Source organism: Hemicordylus capensis, chromosome 1, assembly GCF_027244095.1.
Source record: "Hemicordylus capensis ecotype Gifberg chromosome 1, rHemCap1.1.pri, whole genome shotgun sequence".
In the NCBI taxonomy this organism is placed as follows: Eukaryota; Metazoa; Chordata; class Lepidosauria; order Squamata; family Cordylidae; genus Hemicordylus; species Hemicordylus capensis.
In genome coordinates, this window is record NC_069657.1 from 360722535 (window position 1) to 360747009 (window position 24475).

The following is a 24475-nucleotide window of genomic DNA, read 5'->3' on the forward strand; positions in this document are numbered from 1 at the left end:
AGGTTTTCAGAAGGGATCTTTACCAGCATCCTGGGACTGAACCTGCGGCCTTTTACATGCAAAGTAAGTGCTGTACCACTGAGCTAGGGACACTCCGACAAACTGGAATAATCTCAGTTTTGTAAACCACAATTAAACAGTAGCTCCTGGGGTTCGGCCAACACACAGTTATGTTTTAACAAGCCAGGATTCTTCTGTGTGCAAGGTGTGGAGGGAAAGGGAAGGAATACATGTAAAGGCTTTGCACTCATATGAACAGCCCTGCTGGATCAGGCCCAAGGCCCATCTAGTCCAGCATCCTGTTTTGCATAGTGGCCCACCAGATGCTTCTGGAAAGCCCACAGGCAAGAGATGAGGGCATGCCCTCTCTCCTGTTGTTGCTCCCCTGCAACTGGTATTTAGAGGCATCTTTTGCCTCTGAGGATGGTGGTGGCCTATAGCCCTCAGACTAGTAGCCATGATAAATTCGTGGAGGAGAAGTCTATCTAAACCCCTCTTAAAGCCATCCAGGCTGCAGGTTGTCACCACATCTTGTGGCAGAGAATTCCATAGGTTAATCATGCGTTGTGTGAAAAAGTACTTCCTTTTGTTGGTCCTAAATTTCTTGGCAATCAGTTTCATGGGATGACCTCTGGTTCTAGTGCCAAGAGGGAGAAAAATTTCTATCAACTTTCTCCACACCTTGCATGTTTTTATATACCTCTATCATGTCTACCCTCAGTCATCTTTTTTCTAAACTAAAAAGCTGCAGGTATTGTAGCCTTACCTCATGAGGAAAGTACTCTAGGCCCTTGATCATCTGGGTTGCCCTCTTCTGCACTTTCTCCAGTTCTACGAAGTCCTTCTTAAGATAGGATGATCAGAACTGTACCCAGTACTCCAAATGCCCTTTAAGGGCATTATAATATAAGCAATTTTCAATCCCCTTCCTAATTATTCCAAGCATGAATTTGAGAATGAAGACATCTTCAAAGAAGTCCAAAAGGTTGGTGAGGCAAGATTTACCTTTGCAGAAGCCATGCTGGTTCTCGCTCAGCAGGGCCTGTTCTATAAGCTTAAGAACGCTATCCTTGAGAATACTTTCCATCAATTTGCTTCCTTTTCCACCAACCACTCCTTTGGTTCAAAATTTATGACGGCTTGTTGGATCATCCAAACAAGGTCGATAACACATTTAAATGAAAGCAAGTGTTCTAGAACATGCTTTCGTTTTATCAGTCACCAGAGTTCACAACCTATTATTCCTCTAAAAAACCAGAAGAATCAAAAGTTTAAGGGGAAATTACCATTTCAAATAGTAGGCGAACAAGTTTTTCAGATTCTCCTCTGTATTTTGAAGTGAGTGTAGATGATGATATGTTGAAAAAGGTTGTTTTGCATTCAGTAGCTACAGCTTTTGCAAGGAGGGTTTTTCCAGTGCCAGGAGGACCAACCATCAATACACCCTATTTAAGAGAGAGGGCGTGTTCTGAGTAAAAATAGTGAGAAGGCTACCTGCTGTAAAAGCAACAAAAGTATTCTAAACAACTTCTAGTTGTTTATTTTAGAATATGTCGTTAGGAAAAATGTTCTAATTCTTAATGCTAGGATAGTATTTATTAAGTAGCTTTTACATTACTAATTATCCAGACATCTGAATTTAATTAAATTGCATGTTTCATGGTTTTAGCAATAAGCCACAACAGAATCAAAATAAAATAAAGATCTGTCTGCCAACATAGTATAAAAGTGGACTGGATGTTACTATTATAAAAACCAAAGTTTTTATGAGTCTCAGCCAAACAAATAACCTTTAAGAACAAGAATACCAGGAATAGTACAATTTTCTTTACATTAATATGAAATCATAGTTTATATAATTTTTAAAGGAGTGCTCAGTTAGGACACATCTGAAAACTATACTAGTTCTTCAGAATTAATTGAGTTAACTTTACCTTCCAGGGCCTTCTAATCCCCTTAAAGAACTCAGGCATCCACATCGGTAAGACAACTGCTTCTTTGAGCAACTTTTTAGCCTCCACTAAGTCAGCTATATCATCCCTTGTTAAAAAGAAAAAGAAAAAAAAGATTATGACATGCCAGAAGCAATTAGGCACTGTTTAGTTCAAGAATCATTTCATTGTCTCAGAATAATCTTTAGTTAGTTCCTAACAGATCAACACTTCCTTTTAAGTTGAAAGCCTCAGTGGTTCTCTACAATGCAATATCAATCCATCTATCCATCCATCCAATTTGTACACCGCCCCAAACTTCTGTCTCTGAGCGGTTAACAACATAAAAATAAGTTAAAAACACACACAAAAACTTAACAATTTAAAACAATTTAAAAGTCAAACACAGATTAAAACAAACAATTGAAAAGCTGAAAAAGCTTGGGTGAAGAGGTGGGTTTTCAAATGTTTTTTTTAAGTTGTCAAAGATGGGGAGAATCGTATTTCAGTAGGGAGCACATCCCACAATCTTGGGACAGCAACCGAGAAGGCCCGCCCCCATGTGGCCACCAGGCGAGCTGGCAGCAGCTGGAGACGGACCTCTCCAGACGTCCACAGTGGGCAGTGGGGCTCATAATGAAGAAGACGTTATCTTAAATACCCAGGGCCCAAGCCACTTAGGTTTATAGATTATAAACAGCACCTTGTATTCTGCCCGGAAACCTATTGGCAGCCAGTGCAGCTCTAGCAGCAAAGTAGTAATGTGGTCTCTCTGAGATGACCCAGAGATCAACCTGGCCACCGCATTCTGTACCAACTGAAGTTTCCGGACTATGTACAAAGGCAGCCCCACATAGAGTGCATTGCAGAAGTCAAGTCTGGAGGTTACCAGTATATGTACCACTGTTTTGAGGTCGTTCATCTCAAGAAAGGGACGCAGCTGGCGTATCAGCTGGAGGTGACCGAAAGCCCCTCTGGCCACCGCCTCAACCTGAGATACCAGGGAGAGCTGTGGATCCAGAAGTATTCCCAGACTGCGTACCTGTTCCTTTTGGGGAAGTGTGATTTCATCTAGAACAGGTAGATCAAAATCGTCTCTGGAGTTCTGACCCCGCACAGTAAGTACTTCCGTCTTATCTGAGTTTATTCTCCCTTATCCAGCTCATTACTGCTTCCAGGCAGGCATTTAGGGAGGATATGCCAGCTCCTGATGATGATGACATGGAGAAGTAGATCTGGGTGTCATCAGCATACAGATAACATCCTGCACCAAGTCCCCTGATGTTCTCTCCCAGTGGTTTCATGTAGATATTAAAAAGCATTGGAGACAGTAGGGAGCCCTGAGAGATGCCATACATAACCTTGAAGAGCAACTGTCTCCAATCAACACCATCTGATATCTGTCCACGAGGTAGGAGTGGAACCACTATAAAACAGTGCCTCCCACTGCCAGTATTCTCAGACGTTCCAGAAGGATACTATGGTTGATAGTATTGAAAGCCACCAAGAGATCCAAAAGGATCAACAGAGTCATACTTCCTCTGTCAATTTCCAATTGGAGATCATCCATCAGGCCGACCAAGGCAGTCTCCACCCTGTAGCCCATCTGAAAGCCAGTTTGAAATGGGTCCAGACAGTCTGCTTCCTCCATGACAACCTGGAGCTGGGAGGCCACCACCCTCTCAATTACCTTGCCCAACCATGGGAGGTTGGAGACAGGCCTATAATTGCTCAATGGAGGGATCCAGTGCAGGCTTCTTTAGAATAGGTCTAATAATTGCCTCCTTAAGACAAGGAGGCATCCTGCCCTCCCTCAAAGAAGCATTTATGATTTCCACCAGGCTGTTTACAACAGCCTCCCTGCTAGATAGAACAAGCCATGTTGGACAAGGGTCAAGAGAACAAGTGGTAGGCCTCATGGCTCCAAGCAGCTTGTCCACATCCTCAGGAGTCACAAACTGAAACCGATCCAGTCAAACCACATAAGAGGAGTTGCTGGACACCTCTAATTCAGACATCACAATAATTGTGGAGTCTCCATCTAACTTGGCCCGAATACGAGAGATTTTATCTGCAAAGAATTCATTAAACACATCACAGTGGGTAACTGATGGCTCCAGATTCTAATTCAAGGAAGTGGGAGCACGTTCTAGTCCCCTCACAACCCTGGACAACTCAACTGGACGTGAACTCGCAGATGCAATACGGGCAGAAAAGAACCGCTTCTTTGCCGCACGTATTGCCTGAGCATAGATCTTAAAATGTGCTCTATGTCATAATCTGTTGGATTCGAGTGCAGTCTTTCTTCACTTGCACTCTAGTAGCCTACCTTGCCACTTCTTCCACCATAGATATTCCATATACCAAGGGGCCAATTTTGAATCATGTTGGAGGGGATGCTTGGGAGCAATCATGTCTACTGCCCTGGTGAGCATGTTGTTCCAGTTCTCCACCAAGGCATCCACAGGATCACCGGCAGAGCCAACATTAAATCAAAGCTTTCTGGTATCCTGTTGGGTCCAATAACCTCTTTGGGCAGACCATTCTAATAGGTCCCTCACCTCTGCGGAGGTGGGAAGTGGTTGTAAGCCTAACCTTAACCAGATGGTGGCCCGTCCATGACAGTGGGGAAATCACAGGAGTCCCCACCCATGGAACACCACCCTGATCAGAGTAAAAGACCAAATCAAGCATATGACCTGCACCGTGCATCAGTCTAGAGACCACTTGGGATAGGCCCATAGTTGTCATGGCAGCTATGAACTCCTGAGCTGCTCTGGACAAATTGGTCCCGAAAGGAGCATTGAAGCCCCCCAGCACCAAAAGTCTGGGAGATGCCAACGCAAGTTCTGCGACCAATCCTGTGAGCTCAGTAAGGGATTCTGTTGGGCAGTGGGATGATTGGTACACCAACAGAAGTCTCAATTTATCCCTGGTCCCCAAACTCAAGTACACACATTCAATATGGTCCGATACCCTGACAGGGACCCTGGTAAGGGAGATGTTATCCTTACAGACCACAGCCACTCCACCTCCCCACCCGTGTCCCCTCACCTGCTCCTCTACAGAATTCCCTGGAGGGAGAAGCTGTGACCAGACTGGGCCACTAGCCTCCCCCAACCAATTCTAGGTGATGCACACCAGGTTGGCACCTTCATCCACAATCAAATCATGGATGAGTTTGGGTTTATTCTGGACTGACCTGGCATTGCAAAGGCGCAAGGTGAGGTTATGTGGGTTGTTGGCAGTGCTCCCCAAGGTCAAAGAGCTGGCAGAACAACTGGAGGGGAAGTCAGATATTAAATGTCTGACTGCCCTTCCCCTGGAATGGCCTGCTGACCTGACAATGTTACTTTTTCTATTCCCCACCACCACCGGTATAGCTGCCCCACAGTCAATGAAGGCACCCCCTCAATAACCAACTCTCATTTAAATCCAACCCCTCCACTCCTGCAAACACACTGAGTGTTATGGTGTCTAAGTACATTTGCACACTATAATTCTTTAATAGGTAAAAGACACCAGTACATCTCGGAAACAATGGCTACAATTGTCATTTATTCCCCCCAGCCCACCCCCAAGTAAATATTATTGTTAAAATCTAACGATTCAGGTGACTTTCTTCAATAAGTTATTTCAAACTGCTAATATATCTAATTTTATTTCTTTATTTTTAAAATGTGTCCCTTTAAAATAACCTGGTTTAAAATGATATCTGAATGTGACAACACATATATTAACAAATACACTCAATCTCTAAAAGCTAAACTTTACGAACACAATTATGAGATAAGCAAGATTTGACTCAAAGAACAAACCAGGGCAAGAATGTGACTTTTGAGATCAAGCTTTATAATGACAAATGGTTGTATATTTATTTTTATGCAAGTCATGAATCCGGCCTGCCCAACAGCACCCCAGAGAGGCAGAGGGCCACTCTTAGGATTAGTTCCCTCTTCTCCAAGGGGCCATCCTCTGTCCTCTCTGAAGCTGCCTTACAGCACCATACTACACAGGTTTACTTGGAAATATTCCCACAATGTTCCCAGTGAGGCTTATTCCTAAGTAAGCATGCCTAGGATTGCAACCTGAAAGGAGAGCTCTTGGCATTTGTTTGGGGCTGGCATGCACTCCAGGTGCCTCACTGACTGAGCAGGGACAGGGCCTATTTTCTGGCCATTATCCTTGGTTAAAATTGCGAGTTCCTTCACAAGCGGAAAAGATGCACAACAACTAAATTGCTTTCATTAATATTGTTAATTATTTAATAAATGTAATAGTGTGCTGAAAATTGACATCGGCCCCCAAACACCACATCATGGTTGGTCCACTAGGGATTTGAGTTGTGCACCCGATTTAGACCAAACATGGACATTTACCTTCCATGTCATGGATAAACACTGTTATGCTCACTAACAACCAGTCCTTGCATTTGGAATGTTCAAATTGTAGCCCAATTTGATCTATGTTTTCTTAGAAACCTCACCAAGTTCAATAGGGTTCACTCCCAAGTAGTTTACATAGGATTGCAGCCTTCACATTCAAGTAAGATGAAGGCTACAATCCTCCTTACTTAATGAAACCATCTTGCTCAGAGTCTCTGTATACACACAGCAGGGGTCAGGAACCTATGGCATGCATGTCAGAAGTGGCACACTTTTGAGCAACACACACACTGCTAGGAAGGTCGGTTGCTATGATGCCCGCTACCTGCCTCTGGCTGTCACTGCTTGCTGTAGCAGCAAGCATGCAGCAGACATTCAGGACTGACGGAGATCTCTGCAGCTCCCTCTTGAGCATGTGTTTGAAGAAAGGTAGCCAGTCAGCAGAGAGACCTCTGTTAATTCTGGATGTCCACTGCCAGCTACTGCAAGGAGTGATGCACCAGCTGGAGGTAGGCAGCAGGTATGGCAGCAGTCTTCCTAGCAGTGAGAGTGTTGCTCAAACTTATTTCATGTGCCACTTTTGACATGTGTGCCATAGGTGGCTGCTGTGACCCCTGCTGTGCACACACAGAGACTCTGAGCAAGATGATTTCATCAAGTAAGATGAAGGATTGCAGCCTTCATCTTATCTGAAGGTAAAGCCTGCAATCCCATAAACAACTATTTGGGAGTAAGCCCTATGAAACTTGGCATGTCGCTTCTGAAAGGATGCTGACCTCCGGTATACAGAGTACACAAACAAATCTTTCATGTCACAATTTGTCACCACAGCAGATGTATATTCTCTGGCACAAGTCATGCAGTCTGCATGACCAGGTGTTTTGGATTATTCTCCTAGTGGTACAAAGGCTTTATTTAGTTGAACACAGATATGATGCTATAGCCACCAATCCACATGTATGATTGTTCAGGAGATATGAACTAGAAAGCTGCAACCTGAATTGGCGCTTTCCCTTAATTTAAATCATTCTATCCTGTTACATTTGTGAAGGCATTATCTTTTTCAAAGACTGAATATCAATATTTTCTGCAACACTGTATGGAATGTGCTACAGCCTCACGTTGCAACAGCACTGCTTCCCTAGTAGGAGCTAGTTCCTAGGAAAAATGTTAGCAAGGGACATGCCTAGGCTAGGAATCTGGCCAAGAAGGAAAACCCTAGACAGACCATAGGCATCCCTAACAATGGATGAATAGTAAGGCCTATGGGGAAGCAGTCATTTAAGCTTCAGCAACTAAAACAGCACACAATTCATGCAAACGTGAATAGTCCCTCAGCTGGCCATGTATGGCACGCAAGGCTCATTTTCAGGCAAGAAAGCATATGTAAGCTAGATGAATGTGTCCGTGTCTTTCAGGTCATTAATGTGACAAGAATTCCTAGAATAGATATGTATGGACAGGCAAGCCTCTACGTTTTGTGGGATAGTAACAATTGTGAACTTATTTACAAGGCGGCTTTGTGCCCCTTTCAGCACAAGAGTGCACCACTGTGTTGTAGTTCTGGCTGCATAATGGCCAAAGTAACTCATATGATGCAGATGCCAGCCCCGTTCCCTACCCCACAAAAGGATTTTACATGACTCAACTGAACTCTGTGGGGGTACAGTGGCCCAGCTATTCTGGATCCCATGAGCTGCTGTTACCTTAGGATCATACCAGAAGCTCATTTTAAAAGTCTGGTTTTAAAAGTCTCATTTTAAAAGTCTGCAGACTGTTGTCAGTTAGTTTACTTTTTACACAGTTGTTAGAGGTGCTCCTCCTTATAGCTTCAAGCTTATTCAAAAGCCCCCTAAACTGAAACAGAAGTTGTTCACACTTACCATCGCACATTGGGATTCTGAGAAATGATATCTCTTTCCAGAGCCTCCACTAAATCTTTGTCATATCCAGTGCTATCAAATTTCTTTGGCTCAAGTTCTGAAATGTCAGAGGATGACCTATTCTGCATCACAAATAAAAATTTGCACAACACACACATAAGTTACTTCAACTTTGCAGATAATACATATGGGGCCTTGATTCAAATTGGGGCTGTGGTGAGGGGATAGAGTTAAAGCCTTCCTTCTGCCTCCACCATGATCTCAATCCAGTGGGAGTGGATTTGACTACTATTATTAAAAGACAAACATGTGCTTCACATATGTTTTGACCCACCACCACCCCCCGCCCCAAAAGGTATGCAGCTTACATTTCAAGTCACATGGATACCTTGAAGAGCTCTTTTGTTTTGTTTTGTTTTATATACCGCCCCATACAAAAAAGTCCCTGGGCGGTTCACAATATAAAACTAATTAAAACATTATATAATTAAAATCATTTAAAATATAATAAAAACTCTAAAACCAAAGCTTTAAAACCATAAACTAGAAGCCTGACTAAACAGGCATGTTTTTAGGTCCTTCCATTCAGAGAAGGGGAAACTCTAATTCCGATAGTTGCAGGTTACTGACAGTACTGCTTGCAAACTGGGATCCTAAGAACTCACTCCATGGCAGCCCGCATACTGATATTATTGTATAATGCTGCTGAATATTAAAAAGCAGAAAATAGCATAGATCTATGAAAAATCTCTCAGTCAAATATTATTCTCAAAACAAAGGAATCCTTTTTATTGTCATATATAATACAGATTGCAGAGTATCAGATTGGTATTGTCATACCAATACAGATGCTAAAGGCTGGAGGTCCTGAAAGACTCTGGATTACACCATGCCTGCCAGCATAACTGTGTATATGAATATGAGCAGAAAGACTTTTGTGATCTTTATTTAATTTCTATCCCATCCTTCAGTGCATAAGTGCTCTCAGGTCAGTTTACAATTTCAAACAATAAAAATGATTAACAACTTCTCAAAATAAGAAAAGCAGAACACCAGTGGCTAAAGAGATTTAAAAGGCCTTGGGATGGGAGAAGCTCTTTCCTTTTGGTGCCAGAGAAAACCAGTGCAAGGTTAGCTTTTCTGAAGAAAGAATTCAATGGCTGGGAACTCATTTCAGAAGGTAGGGCCACCCAAAGGAGAGGCCCCCATGGGGGGTAGGGCTGTGACTCAGAAGTAGAGCACATGTGTTGCATGCACACGGTCCCAGGTTCATTCCTGGGGTCTCCAGGTAGGGCTGGAAAAGATCCCTTTCTGAAATGTTGGACAGCTGCTATCAGTCAGCACAGATAATATGGACTGAGATCAACCAAGGGTCTGACTCTGTATAAGGCAGCATCATATGAACCTCCAATGATTATCTCAGTGTATGAGCAGACTGATGGTGGAAGGAGGCAGTCCAAGAAGTATCTGGGCCCCTGGCCATATAGGGTTTGAAAGGTAAACACAAGCATTCTGAAATTGGGCTCAAATTAACTTGGAGCCAATGCAGTTGTTCAGTCACAAGCAAGATAGATATTCTTCCAAATTCTGGTCCCACTAAGCAATCTAGCAGCTATGTTTTGACTTTAAGTACAGTTGCTAAAGCAGCTTACAAGACGATACTACACCCAACACACAGCAGAAGTCTAATCTGGAGTTTACCTTAGAATGGACAGCCACAGTCTGGCTCTGGATACAGAATGGGCCACAGCTCACAGGCCCCTAATATCATAGCTGGACCTATGCTCACTTCCAGACAGCAAACATGGTGCTTTTCGGGGAGGAGGAACTCAAACTTCATTCAAAAATAGTCACTTGTCTACCTCCTCAAGTAGACAAGTGACCCACCAATAGTATCTCCATCTTGCCTGGATGGAGTTTTAGTTTATTGGCCCTTTTCTAACCCATTATTGTTCCCAGACACCAGTTTAGCACCTCCGCAGCCTCATGTGACTCAGATGTAAGAGATACATACAGTTGGGTATCACCAGAGTGATGACATCTCACTCCAAATCCTGGACCCTTGATGACCCTGCTCAGCAGTTTCATGTAGTTATTGTAAAGAGGGGAGACAAGATTGAGATCTGAAGTACTCTGCATCATAAACACCATGGGACTAAGCAGTATTCCCCTAGCAGTAGCTTCTGGAATTGGCCCTCCAGGTAGGATCAGAGGCACAGTAACATGGTGCTCACAAGACTTGTGAGCACCGTGTTACTGTGTCTCTGATCATACCTAGGACCACTCTCTCTTGTAAAGAGGTATTACTACTTATCATCCCCTGGACCCAGCTGGTCAATCATGGTCTATTGGAAGAGAGCTGGTCTTGTGGTAGCAAGCACGACTTGTCCCCTTAGCTAAGCAGGGTCCACCCTGGTTGCATATGAAAGGGAGACTAGAGGTGTGAGCACTGTAAGATATTCCCCTTAGGGGATGACAACACTCTGGGAAGAGCATCTAGGTTCCAAGTTCCTTCCCTAGCATCTTCAAGATATGGCTGAGAAAGATTCCTGCCTCCCACCTTGGAGAAGCCGCTGCCAGTCTGTGTAGACAATGCTGAGCAAGATGGACCTACGGTCTGACTTGGTATACGACAGCTGCCTATGTTCCTAATCATTTTCTGCTAGAGGATAACCTAAGAAGGACAAGGGTCAAGCTATCTGCCATGATACACTCTTATGTGTAACCCACTCAGCTGACATAAAGCCTCCTTCCTATATCAATATAGCCAGTGTAGGCCAATTAACTTGGACATGACAGACTGGTTCAGAGATGAACTCACTCAGATGACTTAATTGTAAAAAAGGAAATACTGCTTCCCTTACTGAATTGTTGGATTAGGAAACATTTATCTAGCATTTTGTAATGTAAAGATTCTATAAAAGCACAAATACAAAAATCTAGAGACTGTTAAGGGAAATTCAGATAACTTATTCATCCTTGCACTCCAAAAAGTCAACAGAGTTTTAGCTGCATCATTTTTCATAGTCGAATCTTCAAGAACCTTATACCACCTGCCTACTTGCAGAAACAATTTACAGTACAGGACTCACAATTAAGAGATCCAAATGGTGGGAGGGGTACTTTTGAGAATCTGAAGTATTAGGATCACATTCACATTCAAAGAGCTTACTTTTTCTTCTTTTCCTTTATTTTGTGGGTCCTTCTTTTCTCGGCCACGGACTACTTTGCCTTTATCATTTGTGTTTCGGGAGGAGGGACGATGAGGGACTCTGGCTGCTGCACTTGGTCGGTTATTGTGAACCTTGCAATCACTGCACTGAGCAGACTGTCGTTTCCTGGGTCCTGGAGAACTTCTTAGAAATTATAAGTTAGACATTTACCATCATATATAAAATACAGATACAGTATATATCATCATTTGCATATATCATCAAATATAAATGCAGATGGTTTTTACATATGGACACGGGAATAAGCTCCACCCCCACCAGTCCACAAACATCTGAAGAGTTTGTTGGGGGAGCATTCCCAAGAGATCAAAGACCCCAAAATACATATTCTAGACCTCGGTACTCCATGTTGCTGATCTTATCCATGAACACGTTTCAAACGGAGACCCCCATCAATTATTTACAGCCCAGATATTCAAGTTACAATTGAAAATATCACCAGATTGCAACACAGTGTCTCTGGGCTGCCAGGGAGCATTAATTGGAGACTGCAGAGAATTTCATTTCTGGCTTTGGAAGTAAAACCAAGAAGTCAAGTCTTGAGAGACAGTATTCATGATTAATGTATGGACTCCCTGATCTACTTTATCCCATTTCTTACCGGCGCTCAGCAGGTACAGGTAATGACCAGACTTCTCCGTCATGAGCTGGCAATTCTTGTTGTGCAGCTTTCAAAGGAGTGCTGTCTAATTTAAAGCTTTCCAGTGATTTCATGATATCCTTCACGTGCTTGGCTTCTACACTTATCTCCTGCCTAACCTGATTGAAAAAATGAAATACAAGAAGATAGTCAACTTGTAGAAACTTGTCAGCTTAAGATGTGAATCACTTCAACATTAGCTAAATACATTTTCAGGTGTGTGTGGGGGGCACCTTTGTTACTAATATTGTTGTTGTTCCCTGCAACAGTTATAGCAGGTCCAAACTGTCTACCTTAGGTTTGCAATTCCCATGCAAGAACAAATGTACCACTATCAAGTTGCCCTTTAAATCAATGGGCCTTCCCAGCAAATATTTGAAACTGGAGCTTTCCCCAGAAAATGAAACTTAAATGTTCATGAAAGGTAGTTAGCATATAAACCTTGCATATCAAAGGCATGGCATTACTACTTTGTGGTGGGTACTCTTAGAGATCATCTGTGTGCTGTGTCTCCAATTTTGTTATTCCAGAAGAGCTCTTTGACCTCTAACTTTCACAGCAGAAGTGATAGTGTATCCAAGAACCACCAGTATTTGCTACAGGCTTTCTAAGGTTGCTTGAACTATTGCAGATTAAGCGCTGTCAAGTCAGTGTCGACTCTTAGTGACCACATAGATGGATTATCTCCAGGATGATCTATCTTCCACTTGGCCTTTAGGGTCTCTCAGTGGTGCATTCATTGCTGTCATAATCGAGTCCATCCACCTTGCTGCCGGTCATCCTTTTCTTCGCTTTCCTTCAACTTTCCCCAGCATTATGGACTTCTCAAGGGAGCTGGGTCTTCACATAATGTGTCTGAAGTATAACAGAGTAAGCCTAGTCATTTGTGCTTCGAGTGGAAATTCTGGATTGATTTGTTCTATGATCCATTTGTTTTCCTGGTTGCCCATGGTATCCTCAAAAGTCTTCTCCAGCAACAAAATTCAAAAGTGTCAATACTTGCACTGGATCCTTTACTGTTGATGGTCGATTCTAAAAGGCAGAAGCTATCCACCACTTCAATGTTTTCATTATCAATTCTGAGACTGGTTTCTGTACCCATTGTCATCAGATTAGCCTTTTTTACATTTAGTTGTAGTCCCATTTTTCCACTGTGCTCCTTGACTTTGGAACATTGTGCATTTAACTAAATGGGAGCTAACAAAGAGATATTATTACAGCTATGGCACCTTTGCTCATGGGGAAAATGCAATCCTTAGCATAGTAGGAACAATTCATTTATAATTCCTGCAGTAAATAGTGAAGCAGAAAGCTTATGTTTTCTATATTTGAGAGATTTAGAAAAGGGAGAACACTAAAAAAATGGAGCCTCCTCGCCATATTAGTCTACAGTGGTACAGTCCAGGAAAGAACTGAATCATTCATGTGAGTTAGAAGTTAGCTAAAGGAGTCAACAGTAGTAGGCTTTTGATTAATCAACTAAAGTTTTAGTTAAGTGGAAGGACATAGCGGGGCACATGCTTTATTATTGGATAAAATATTGATCCTGGTGTGTTCCTGTAATAGGTAAAGAAAACTCAATATTAGAGATAGTTTTTCCTTCTAAGAAGTGGCAGCAACTTTTGTTAAGTGGACATTATTTTATACTTCCTTCAATGTCTCAGGAAGGCACCTATAAACATTTTAGTAAGGAGGATAATTTATTTAAATTTAATTGATCTGTTAGGGTTAATGATACTCAAAGGTTATGTTTTTTTTTTAAGTAGACAGCCCTGTGGGTGTAAGAACAGTAACAGAATAAGATGGCTCACCTGTTGCCATTTCTGCTGGAGATACACATCTTTGACAGAAGAGAGGTATTTGTTCATTTGGTCAAGTACTCCTTGGTAGTAGACCATTGCAGAATCATAATTTCCCAGCAAGGCATATTCACGGGCCAGCTTCACATTCTCGCTTATCATGACAAGACTCATGCTCAACATAAGCTGGGAGGGGGGGAAAGACAAAGATAACAATACACTGCAGTTGCAAGATATGGAAGTTAGGTTACAAAGCAAATGAGTCCCATAGAAAAGGTAAAATAATAGAAAGATTAAACTGAAAGTGTTTCACATGAAAAATTCTTGGGAGAACAAATGAGATTATTTTTAAGCCATTCAAACCACATACTACATTTCTGAGTATTAAACATGGCACACTTGTTAGAGAACAGTTATATCCTGCCACAGAGCCTTCTCTACCCAACACAGACACATTTGCATCCACACCTCTACAAAATAGAGTTTTAGCACATTTCTCAAACTGTTTGACCTCTTGAGACCTATAAAATATAACCGAGATATGAGATCTTCTGTACATTTCTTCACTGTAAGGCGTGGGAGCCCGTGGTGGCTCTTGTCAACCTTAAGTGCAGCTCTCTGAGAGCTGTTTATTGGGCCTGTGCAAAGCTTCAGCCAAAAGACAGTTTGCCTGGAAACAAGTGGAAGTGGCCATTCTAACTGTACAGTGCTGTGCCTGGTGGGGCTCCTTTAAAGGGAAACAGAGCCCTGGCACCATCTTGGAAGATGTACATGGAGTGCAGCTCTCCCCCAGAGCTCTTAAGAGAGGGATCCGTGCAGTACTGTGGAGAGATCAGCACAGTGGGAAATGGCTCTCACATTGGTGGTTTCATGCCAAAGTGGGCCCCAGCTTGAAAAATAGTGAAGATCACTGGTCTAGCATAAAGTAACTATCATCACATTCTGCAGTAATCTTGTGGTTAGATAGTCACATGCCTTCCTCCTCCCATATTTTGTCAAATTCTTTTAGAAAGAGGATTTGAACGTAATGTATTGTTTTCTCCAATACTTTTTTCTAGATTAAATAATCTTTTTTGCCGACACCCACTCTAGTATTATTTGCACAAGTGCAAGAGGAGTTTAAGCCTCTTAAGTGTGGAGAGTTTTCCATGGACCCAGGAGATGTCTGTACCTATCCAAAAGTACACAAATGGCTTCATCTGAGAATAACTGCCATGTTGTACACACATCGTGAGCTACTGGAAACAGCCACATTTAAATCATTAAACAATTGTTCTGAAACTGATACTAAAGTTGCCCAGTACCAATTCTTGCACATGCAGAAATTGTAGCAAGCGCTTTTAAAGACATGCACATGTCAAGGAGCTGTGCTTGGCAAAAGGTTCCGTGTTGCAGGTACATATCTAAAAATGCACATTAGTTTTCCAGTATGGTGATGACATGCTATTCAAGTCATCATGCTTTTCCATCTAACTCTGAGGATGCCATTTCTGAACCATTGTCTGAAAACTATAATAGATTAGATGTGAACTAACAGTCTTAATCCAGGCAAGAGAGAGGTCCTCTAATCTTGGGCAGGATTTCTGATCCAGTGATAGGAATTCCACCTGCATTGCTGCACTCCCCTTGAAAAACCAGACTTGTCATTTGGGTTTCTACCCAACCCTGCAAAACATCTGACAAGAAATGGGTTTTTTTTGCACACGACTTCTCTTTCAGCTCCACCAGCTAGTGTTTTCTAAAACTGAAAATACTGGTCAATGAATGTGAAGTCCTAAATGTTTTAGGAACAAGATCCCTAAATGACTGTCTTGTCCCATATGATCCTGCCCACATACAGATGTCAATGCAGTGCCCAGGATGTGGAACTTACTGCACCAAATATATATCCAGTTCCCTTAGTTATTGGCCTTCCATCACTGACTCAAGATTTTAATGTTTTGGCAAGCTTTTGATCTGATCTCTGAATTTTCTTGGCACCCTATGGAATACACACACACACATACTCGATCTAATACTCCATTTCTCTTATGTTTTTCAAATTGTTTATTTATATGGAGCATTTTGAATAATGTTAGCCATTTTAAGCACCATTACAATGTGGAAGGGTAGGATTAAAGTCATAATAGACATGAATGCTTCCAAGAAGAGGGGGGCAGATGTCATTCAAGGGTTCAGGCACACTAGTTGCTCAAACAAATAAGTATTGCTTAAGACAACTTGAATTGCAAGCAACGTAAGAAATGCTCTAATTTCAAGTCTCCTCATAAGTGCTCAGATACCTCCCAACCCTCTTAATATTTAATGGGTAATATTTTAGTGGCTCAGTCCCCAAATGTCATTCTTTTGATCTAACTTCAATAAACTCCAAGCAGTTTTAAATGTTACGATTGTCTACCAAAGAGAGATTTAACATGGAATTGCACTCACAATACAAATGCAAGGCCATTATTAAGATGTTGGCAGGATTTCTAGTCTAATGGCTTTAAAAAAACCCAAACACATATTTCATATCCTGCTCTTCCTCCAAGGAGCCCAGAGTGGTGTACTACATACTTGAGTTTCTCCTCACAGCAACCCTGTGAAGTAGGTTAGGCTGAGAGAGAAGTGACTGGCCCAGAGTCGCCCAGCAAGTATCACGGCTGAATGGGGATGTGAACTCAGGTCTCCCCAGTCCTAGTCCAGCACTCTAACCACTATATTTTATTTTATTTATTTATTTTTGCATTTATATACCGCCTTTCGTTAAAAAGATAACCCCAAGGCGGTTTACAAAAGTTAAAAACATACAATAAAAAGACAATAAAAACATCATGTTAAAAATATAAAAACATAAAAACAGACATAAAAACAATACAACAAATACAACAAATAAAAACACAAAGAAGCTGCAGTAGAAAACGATCATGTAAAAGCCTGGGTAAAAAGCCAAGTCTTTAAAAGCTTTCTAAAAGCCGTGATGGAGTCCGAGGAACGAATGGCCACTGGGAGAGCATTCCAGAGTCTGGGGGCAGCAACAGAGAAGGCCCTGTCCCGAGTGCACGACAGCCGGGCCTCCCTCATTGTCGGCACCCGGAGCAGGGCCCCCTCAGATGTCCTTGTCAAGCGGGCAGCAACCCGTGGGAGCAGGCGGTCCCTCAGATACCCCGGGCCCAAACCATTTAGGGCTTTAAAGGTCAAAACCAGCACCTTGAATTGGACCCGGAAACGAACCGGCAGCCAGTGCAGCTCTTTCAAAATGGGGGTGATATGTTCCCAATGGGCAGCTCCGGATAAAACCCTCGCTGCCGCGTTTTGCACTAGCTGCAGTTTCCGGATATTCTTCAAGGGCAGCCCCACGTAGAGCGCGTTACAGTAATCCAGCCGCGACGTGACTAAGGCGTGGGTAACCGTGGCCAGATCTGCCTTCTCGAGAAAGGGACGCAGCTGGCGCACCAGCCGAAGCCGTGCAAAGGCACCCCTAGCCACCGCCTCCACCTGAGCTTCCAAAAGCAGAGCCGGGTCCAGTAGTACCCCCAAGCTGCATACTTGCTCCTTCAAGGGGAGTGCAACCCCATCCAGAACCGGTAAAATCTCCTCATCCCGATTGGCTCTCCTACTGACCAACAGTACCTCCGTCTTATCCGGATTCAATTTCAGTTTGTTAGCCCACATCCAACCCATCACGGCCTCCAGCCCCCGATTCAGGACATCCACCGCCTCCCTAGGATCAGATGACAAGGAGAGATAGAGCTGAGTGTCATCCGCATATTGCTGACAACTCAGTCCAAATCTCCGGATGACCTCTCCCAGCGGCTTCATGTAGATGTTAAACAGCATGGGGGACAAGACCGATCCCTGCGGGACCCCACAGGCCAACGGCCACGGGGCCGAGCAGTAGTCCCCCAGCACCACCTTCTGAACCCTCCCCTCAAGAAAGGACCGAAACCACTGCAACGCAGTGCCTCCGATTCCCATACTCGAGAGGCGGCCCAGAAGGATACCATGGTCGATGGTATCGAACGCCGCCGAGAGGTCCAGCAGAACCAACAGGGACGCACTCCCCCTGTCTAGTTCCCGGCGTAGGTCATCCACTAGGGCGACCAAGGCAGTCTCAGTTCCATACCCGGGGCGGAAGCCAGATTGAAAAGGGTCCAGATAATCCGTATCATCCAAGACCCTCTGCAGCTGGGACGCCACCACACGCTCCATCACCTTGCCCAGAAAGGGGAGGTTGGACACAGGTCTATAGTTGTCCAGGCTGGAGGGATCAAGGGAGGGCTTTTTTAATAGAGGTCTTACCACCGCCTCCTTAAGGCACGATGGCATCCTGCCCTCCCTTAATGAAGCATTAACGATCACCTCCAGCCATCTACCTGTCCCCTCCCTGGCAGCTTTTATTAGCCATGAAGGGCAAGGGTCAAGAGCGCACGAAGTCGCCCGCACACTGCCCAGGATCTTGTCCACATCCTCAGGCCGCAGCAACTGAAAAGAATCCAACACAACGGGACCAGATGGTACCAAAGGCACGTCTGCCGGAACTGCCAAAACTCTGGAGTCCAGGTCAGCACGGATGCAAGCGACTTTATCTGCAAAGCGACAGGCAAACCGATCACAAAGAGCTGTAGATGGCTCCTCCCCCATTGTCTGGGGGGATGTGTGGAGCAAGGTTTTCACCACACGAAACAGCTCTGTTTGTCTGCACTGAGCAGACGCAATGGAGGTGGAGAAAAAGCATTTCTTCGCCGCCCCCACCGCCACGGCATAGTCCCTAAAATGGGCTCTAGCCCGTGTTCGGTCGGATTCGTGACGACTCTTCCTCCAGCGTCGCTCCAGCCGTCGCCCGAGTTGCTTCATCGCCCTAAGCTCCGAGGAAAACCAAGGAGCCGAACGGGCTCCACCAAGCCGGAGAGGGCGCTTGGGGGCAACCGTGTCAACAGCCCGGGCCATCTCTCCATTCCCGAGATCAACCAAGGCCTCGACAGGGTCACCAGCTCTGGACACTGGAAACTCCCCGAGGGCTGTCTGAAATCCAAGCGGATCCATAAGCCTCCGGGGGCGGACCATCTTAATTGGCCCACCACCCCTGCAGAGGGTAGACGGAGCAGTCAAACTAAACCCCACCAGGTGATGATCTGTCCATGACAAGGGAGTGGTCTCAAATTCCCCCACCTCCAGATCATTTATTTCCCGGTCGGCAAAAACCAGATCCAGAGTGTGTCCCGCCACGTGGGTAGGGCCCGATACCAATTGAGACAGGCCCATGGTTGCCATGGAGGCCATGAAATCCTGAGCCGCACCCACTAGGGGGGCCTCAGCGTGGACATTGAAATCCCCCAAAACAATAAGCCTGGGGGAACCCAAAGCCACCTCCGAGACCACCCCCGCCAGCTCAGGTAGGGAGACTGAAGTGCAGCGGGGTGGTCGGTACACCAGCAGAATCCCCAGCCTATCTCGGAGGCCCACCCTCAAGGACAAACACTCAAAATTCTGAGATTGCCTGACCGGGCACCTGGAAACGGGAAGAGTCTCACGAAAGATGACCGCAACGCCTCCTCCCCGACCCTCGAGGCGGGGCTGCTGCACGATCTGGAAACCTGGAGGACAAAGCTGAGAGAGACCAACCCCGCCCAGCGGATCCAACCAGGTCTCCGTCACGCATACCAGGTCAGCACGCTCATCCACAATCAGATCGTGGATAAGAGATGTTTTTGTGTTAACTGACCTGGCATTCAGCAGCAGCACCCTAATCCTCGAAGGAGTGTTCCCAGAGCTCCCTAGGGTCAGAGGGTTGGGAGAAGGGCTGGAAAAAGGAACAGGCCTCAATTGCCTGGACCGATTTCCCCTGTAACGGCCTGCCGAACTCCCACCGCCATACCTCCCTCTGCCCGCTACCCGTGATATTGCCGCCCCCACTCCAGACCCACTTTTTCGCTCCCCCAGGCACATCTCCCCAGAATAAACCACCACGGCTTCTTGGCTTAATAAAAAACCAAGACCAGACTTGCGTGATCTCCAGCTAGCTTCTTGATTGTGGGAAGACAGTTCTTCAGGGCAGAAGGAAAAGATCTTCAGGGCCCCAGGCAGCTCACCCCACGGCTGAGAGCCACAAGGACGAGAGCCCTTGTGCTCTCGCCCTTCGGCTCACGCCAAGAGGCTCACGCCCCTGGCCCAGCCTGAGCTTTAAAGCCACAGAGTCAGCCCCACAGATGGAACACACCTGAAGAAAGGTAGGGCAGAAGCAGAAACACAGTCACTGCCAGCCCAAGATCTTCCCTCTTCCCTCTGGCTTATATACTGCTCTTATTCTGTTTGCAGATATCACCAAACGACCACAACATGTAGGTTTACATGGGCTCTCTGCTTGATTATCCTTTTAAAACAAATGCCAAAAGTTAAGAGGAAACATTATTTCAAGCTGGATTACATTGCTTTGAGCTTTAGCAAGCAATCTGCTTGTGACATGTTCTAAATACGATGTTAAAGTTAGCTATGGATGTAGAACTTATAAGATCAACAGAAACTATTCTGTTAAAAGCAGGGAGAGCAGCTCCTGGCCACGCAGCACTGGCTGGTATTTGCTCTGAAATGAGGAATGCGGCCCCATTTGAAAGTGAATCTGCACCCCCTGCGTCTGATGCCAGATGCAGGGGGCATGGCGTGAGGGGCGCCGTGACAGGAGGAACATGGGCCACTGTCTGGCTTCTTCCGCTACTGGTTGCACACAGAATAAGGAATTGGGGGGGTGGGGGATAGATGGAAACGGGAAAGAAAGGAATACAGGAATTCAAAAGAAAATACAAAAAACTTTTACCAACTGACTAGCACTGAGTTTTACCTTAGTCTATCAGTAGACAGGTCCTTGCATGAGAGAGTGTTAATCTCTACAGCTTTTCCCATGGAACACCCATCTGCAAATGAAAAGGGGTGAACACTGGCCTTTGTCCTCTAGCTTAAAGACATGAGAAAGGGGGTGAGCTGGGCTCAAGCAACTGTGGGTCTCACACCTGTCCGTAGTTCAAAGAGTATCCTAATTTCATCCCCTCTGGGTGGTGAGATGCAAAGTGGCCCTATCTCCTGTGTCAGATAAGATTAGGGAATTGGTGCAGGGAGGGTCTGAGAGATGTGATGCTCTCGCTTTAAGATGATGGAGATCGGCATTTGTCACAATCCTAAATAAGAGGAATATAATTGAATCTAAAAACCTAAATCTACTTTGTAACTTGCCATTACTTGCTTAATTGCTATCTTGCTAAACTTGTAATTTCAAGATGGTTTAGTCATCAGTTCAGACTGGCAAACAGGTGTAACTGGTATGAGATCTATGCTTACCTAGCGTAAGCATCCTTGTGAAAGCCTCTTTAAATTTCGGATGTATCTTTCTGGACATAAATGTTATATATGCTAAATAGCTGCTTATTAACCTCATAGCAGTTTCCAAGGTTACTTGTAATTTTAACCTAACTTGTTTGAGAGAAGCTCAGTTTTCAAAAAGATTCTGAGGCCTTTCAGTTCACTCAATTTTATTGTCCCTCAGTTTTGGTTTTTATTCAAAGGAACTATTTAGAAAGGTCCACACACTCTGCTAAACAAACCTTTTAATCAAAACATTAAAAAGTAACATTGTTTCTTCTACATCTACATATACAACTACTAAGGGGACTTCTGTCATGATCACTCTAGTCTATAGAACTCCACTGCTGAATTCTTGCATGTTAATTGTAAATGGCAAAATTGCCCACTTCCTGGACTACGAAGTCTAGCAGAGCACATGCCTGGTGTGCAGAAGGTTCCAGGTTCAATTACTGGCATCTTCAGGTACGTTTGGAAAAGATACTCATCTGGAGGGGGGGGAAACCCTGAAGAACTTACGACAGTCAGTGTAGACAATATAATGACCTAGACAGACCAAAGAATCAGAGTAAGGCAAGAACCTGTGTCCTCCCTCACATGCAAATATTACTTCCCTTATTATTGCACCCTAAAAACCGTTATGGTCACAATCTACACAAAGCTAAGCACTTTAAGTCCATTTATAGCAACTCGAGAGAGAGTTCAGGGCAAAATATATGGGACTTAAGTGCTTACATATTGTTTTATTTATATACACACACGTTTCACACTGCTCTTCATTCATATCAGGGCTGTGTATAAAAAACTGAACAATAAAAGTCAGTCATGTCATTAAACAGCAGTAAAAAAATGAAATGAAAGCAGCAGCACTTTGAATCGGGCTCAGAAATGGGCCAGCAGCAAGTACAGTTCTTTCAAATCTCAAGACAGGTTGCTAGCGAGTAGTCCCTGTCAAAATGCTAAATGACGTATTAACTGCTTCTTCCGAGTCCCTGATAGAAGCTTCTAAACAATCTTCAAGTACAGCCCCATGTAGAATGCATTGCAGAAGTCTAAACCAGGGTTGCCAGGGTGTGTAACACCATGGAATTCATGAGCAGGAGTGGATTTAACTGGCTGAAAGCACTCCATGTCACTGAAGACACCTGGAACTCTTGTGACAATATGAAGGATCCTCAAATGGTGAACCTGATGCTTCAGATGAAGGGAAACCCCCACCCAGAACAAGCTGAATTCCATCTTCCTGGACCAAGGAACACCCCCCCCCCCCCCACCCCCCAATCTCTATCCTGTTGGGACTAAGCCTCATTTTACCAGGGCTCAACTAGATGAAACTTTGCTTAGTTCTAGTAGTCAGCACTTCGACAGCCTCACCTGTATTAAATGTGAAAGAAGTCAATTGGGTGTCATCAGCATATTGGTGATACTTCACCAGAAGTCTCAAGGTGTCTCCTAGAAGCTTCATGTAGATGCTAAAAAGCATGGGGGAAACAGTCCTGCTAGAGACACCATAGCATTGTGCCCCCAACTCCTGCTCCACAGAACCATTCTAGAAGGATGCCCTGTTGATGATATCAACAGGGTCACACTCCTCCTATCCCTCTCCTAGTATAGGAGATCCATCAGGATAACCAATATTGTTTCTATGCCAAAATCATGCTTAAACTCCAAGGCTGTCTTGGAGGAAACTGATTATCTAGACCCATTTCAAACTGGCTTTCGGGAGGGCTATGGGGTGGAGACTGCCTTGGTCGGCCTGACAGATGATCTGCAATTGGGAATTAACAGAAGGAATGTGACACTGTTGATCCTTTTGGATCACTTGGCAGCTTTCAATACTATCAACCATAGTATCCTTCTGGAACATCTGAGAGGGTTGGGGGTGGGAGGCACTGCTCTGTGGTGATTCCACTCTTACCTCTCAGGCAGATTCCAAATGGTGTCTCTCGGAAACTATTGCTCTTCAAAATCTGAACTTCCACACAGTGTTACTCAGGGTTCCATATTGTCTCCAATGTTTAACCCTTGCTAACTTGGCAAAGAGGCACCTTTTAACGTGGTGATTTTCTTTATTTAGCAGAGGAAGAATAACTGGCCCTATCCACCCCCAGCACAGGACCTCCAGTGACTGTTGTTGGTGCCCATCTTGTGTTTCTTTTTAGATTGTGAGCCCTTTGGGGACAGAGATCCATCTTATTTATTTGTTATTTCTCTTTGTAAACCACCCTGAGCCATTTTTGGAAGAGCGGTATAGAAATTGAATGAATGAATGAACGAACAACAGCAGCATCTACATGAAACTGCTGGAAGAGGTCATCAGGAGATTTGGTGCAGGGTATTATCAGTATGCTGATGTCACCCAAATCTATTTCTCCATATCAAGATCATTGGGAGAAGGTATAACCTCCCTAAATGCCTGCCTGGAGATGGTGATGGGCTGGATGAGGGAAAACAAACTGAGGCTGAACACAGATAAGATGGAGGCCACCTAATGGAGCAGCAGGGAAGTAACTTGCCTAGGGAGCAAGAGGTTACTGGTTCGAATCCCCGCTGGTGTGTTTCCCAGAAAATAGGAAACTCCTATATTGGGCAGCAGCAATATAGGAAGATGCTGAAAGGCACTATCTCATATTTCATGGGAGATGGCAATGGTAAATTCATCCTGTATTCTACCAAAGAACACCACATGGTTCTGTGGTTGCCAGAAAAAAGGTACGCAGTCTTGGGGTGCTTCTGGGTCCTAACCTCTCCCTGGTGTCCCAGGCTGAGGCAGTGGCCAGAGGTGCTTTGTATCAGCTTTGGAGCGTGGATTTGGGTTTTTTTGTTTGTTTAAAAAATGTTCAGTGACACCATTACCAAAATCGGAGTGCCAATGAGTCAACAAAACTCTGACTCTAAAGCGACTGAACCACTGAAGAATATTTTCTATTGTACAGAGCAGCAATATACATAAATAATGGGTTAGACAATGCATGCTGTCTACCACTAAAGGTTTATTACCTTTTGGATAAACTAATTTTAGCCTCAAGGCTGAAAACTTTAGCAAGCTATTAAGATAGTCAAAACATCCTCCACTCCAGAGTGACTCCATCATTAAACCCATTTTAGTGTCAATGAGTAAACCTATTTCCTGTACTGTGATGTACTATATCTAAACAATAAATGGTATGAACAACCAATGAGGAGTTCATTGCATAAGTTCTAGCTTACAGCAACAAGTCCTTAAAACATCTATCTTGCCTGCAAATGAAAATATTTGTGATGGACTCCTT

General features: G+C 44.2%; 1 protein-coding gene across 4 annotated transcripts in view; it reads right to left on the minus strand.

Annotated features, from left to right (window-relative positions):
• KATNA1 (katanin catalytic subunit A1) overlaps window positions 1-24475 on the minus strand; it is a 32974-nt gene that overhangs the window by 6093 nt on the left and 2406 nt on the right. For 3 of the 4 annotated variants that reach the window (XM_053292132.1, XM_053292113.1, XM_053292122.1), the window contains 6 exons: window positions 13884-14057; window positions 12034-12191; window positions 11372-11555; window positions 8200-8321; window positions 1935-2040; window positions 1287-1445 (listed from right to left, as the gene is read on the minus strand). In XM_053292132.1, the coding sequence (XP_053148107.1) occupies window positions 1287-1445; window positions 1935-2040; window positions 8200-8321; window positions 11372-11555; window positions 12034-12191; window positions 13884-14054 (900 nt within the window). In that variant the 5' untranslated portion in view covers window positions 14055-14057. The remainder of the gene's footprint in view (window positions 1-1286; window positions 1446-1934; window positions 2041-8199; window positions 8322-11371; window positions 11556-12033; window positions 12192-13883; window positions 14058-24475) is intronic. The other variant, XM_053292142.1, reaches the window with a different exon arrangement.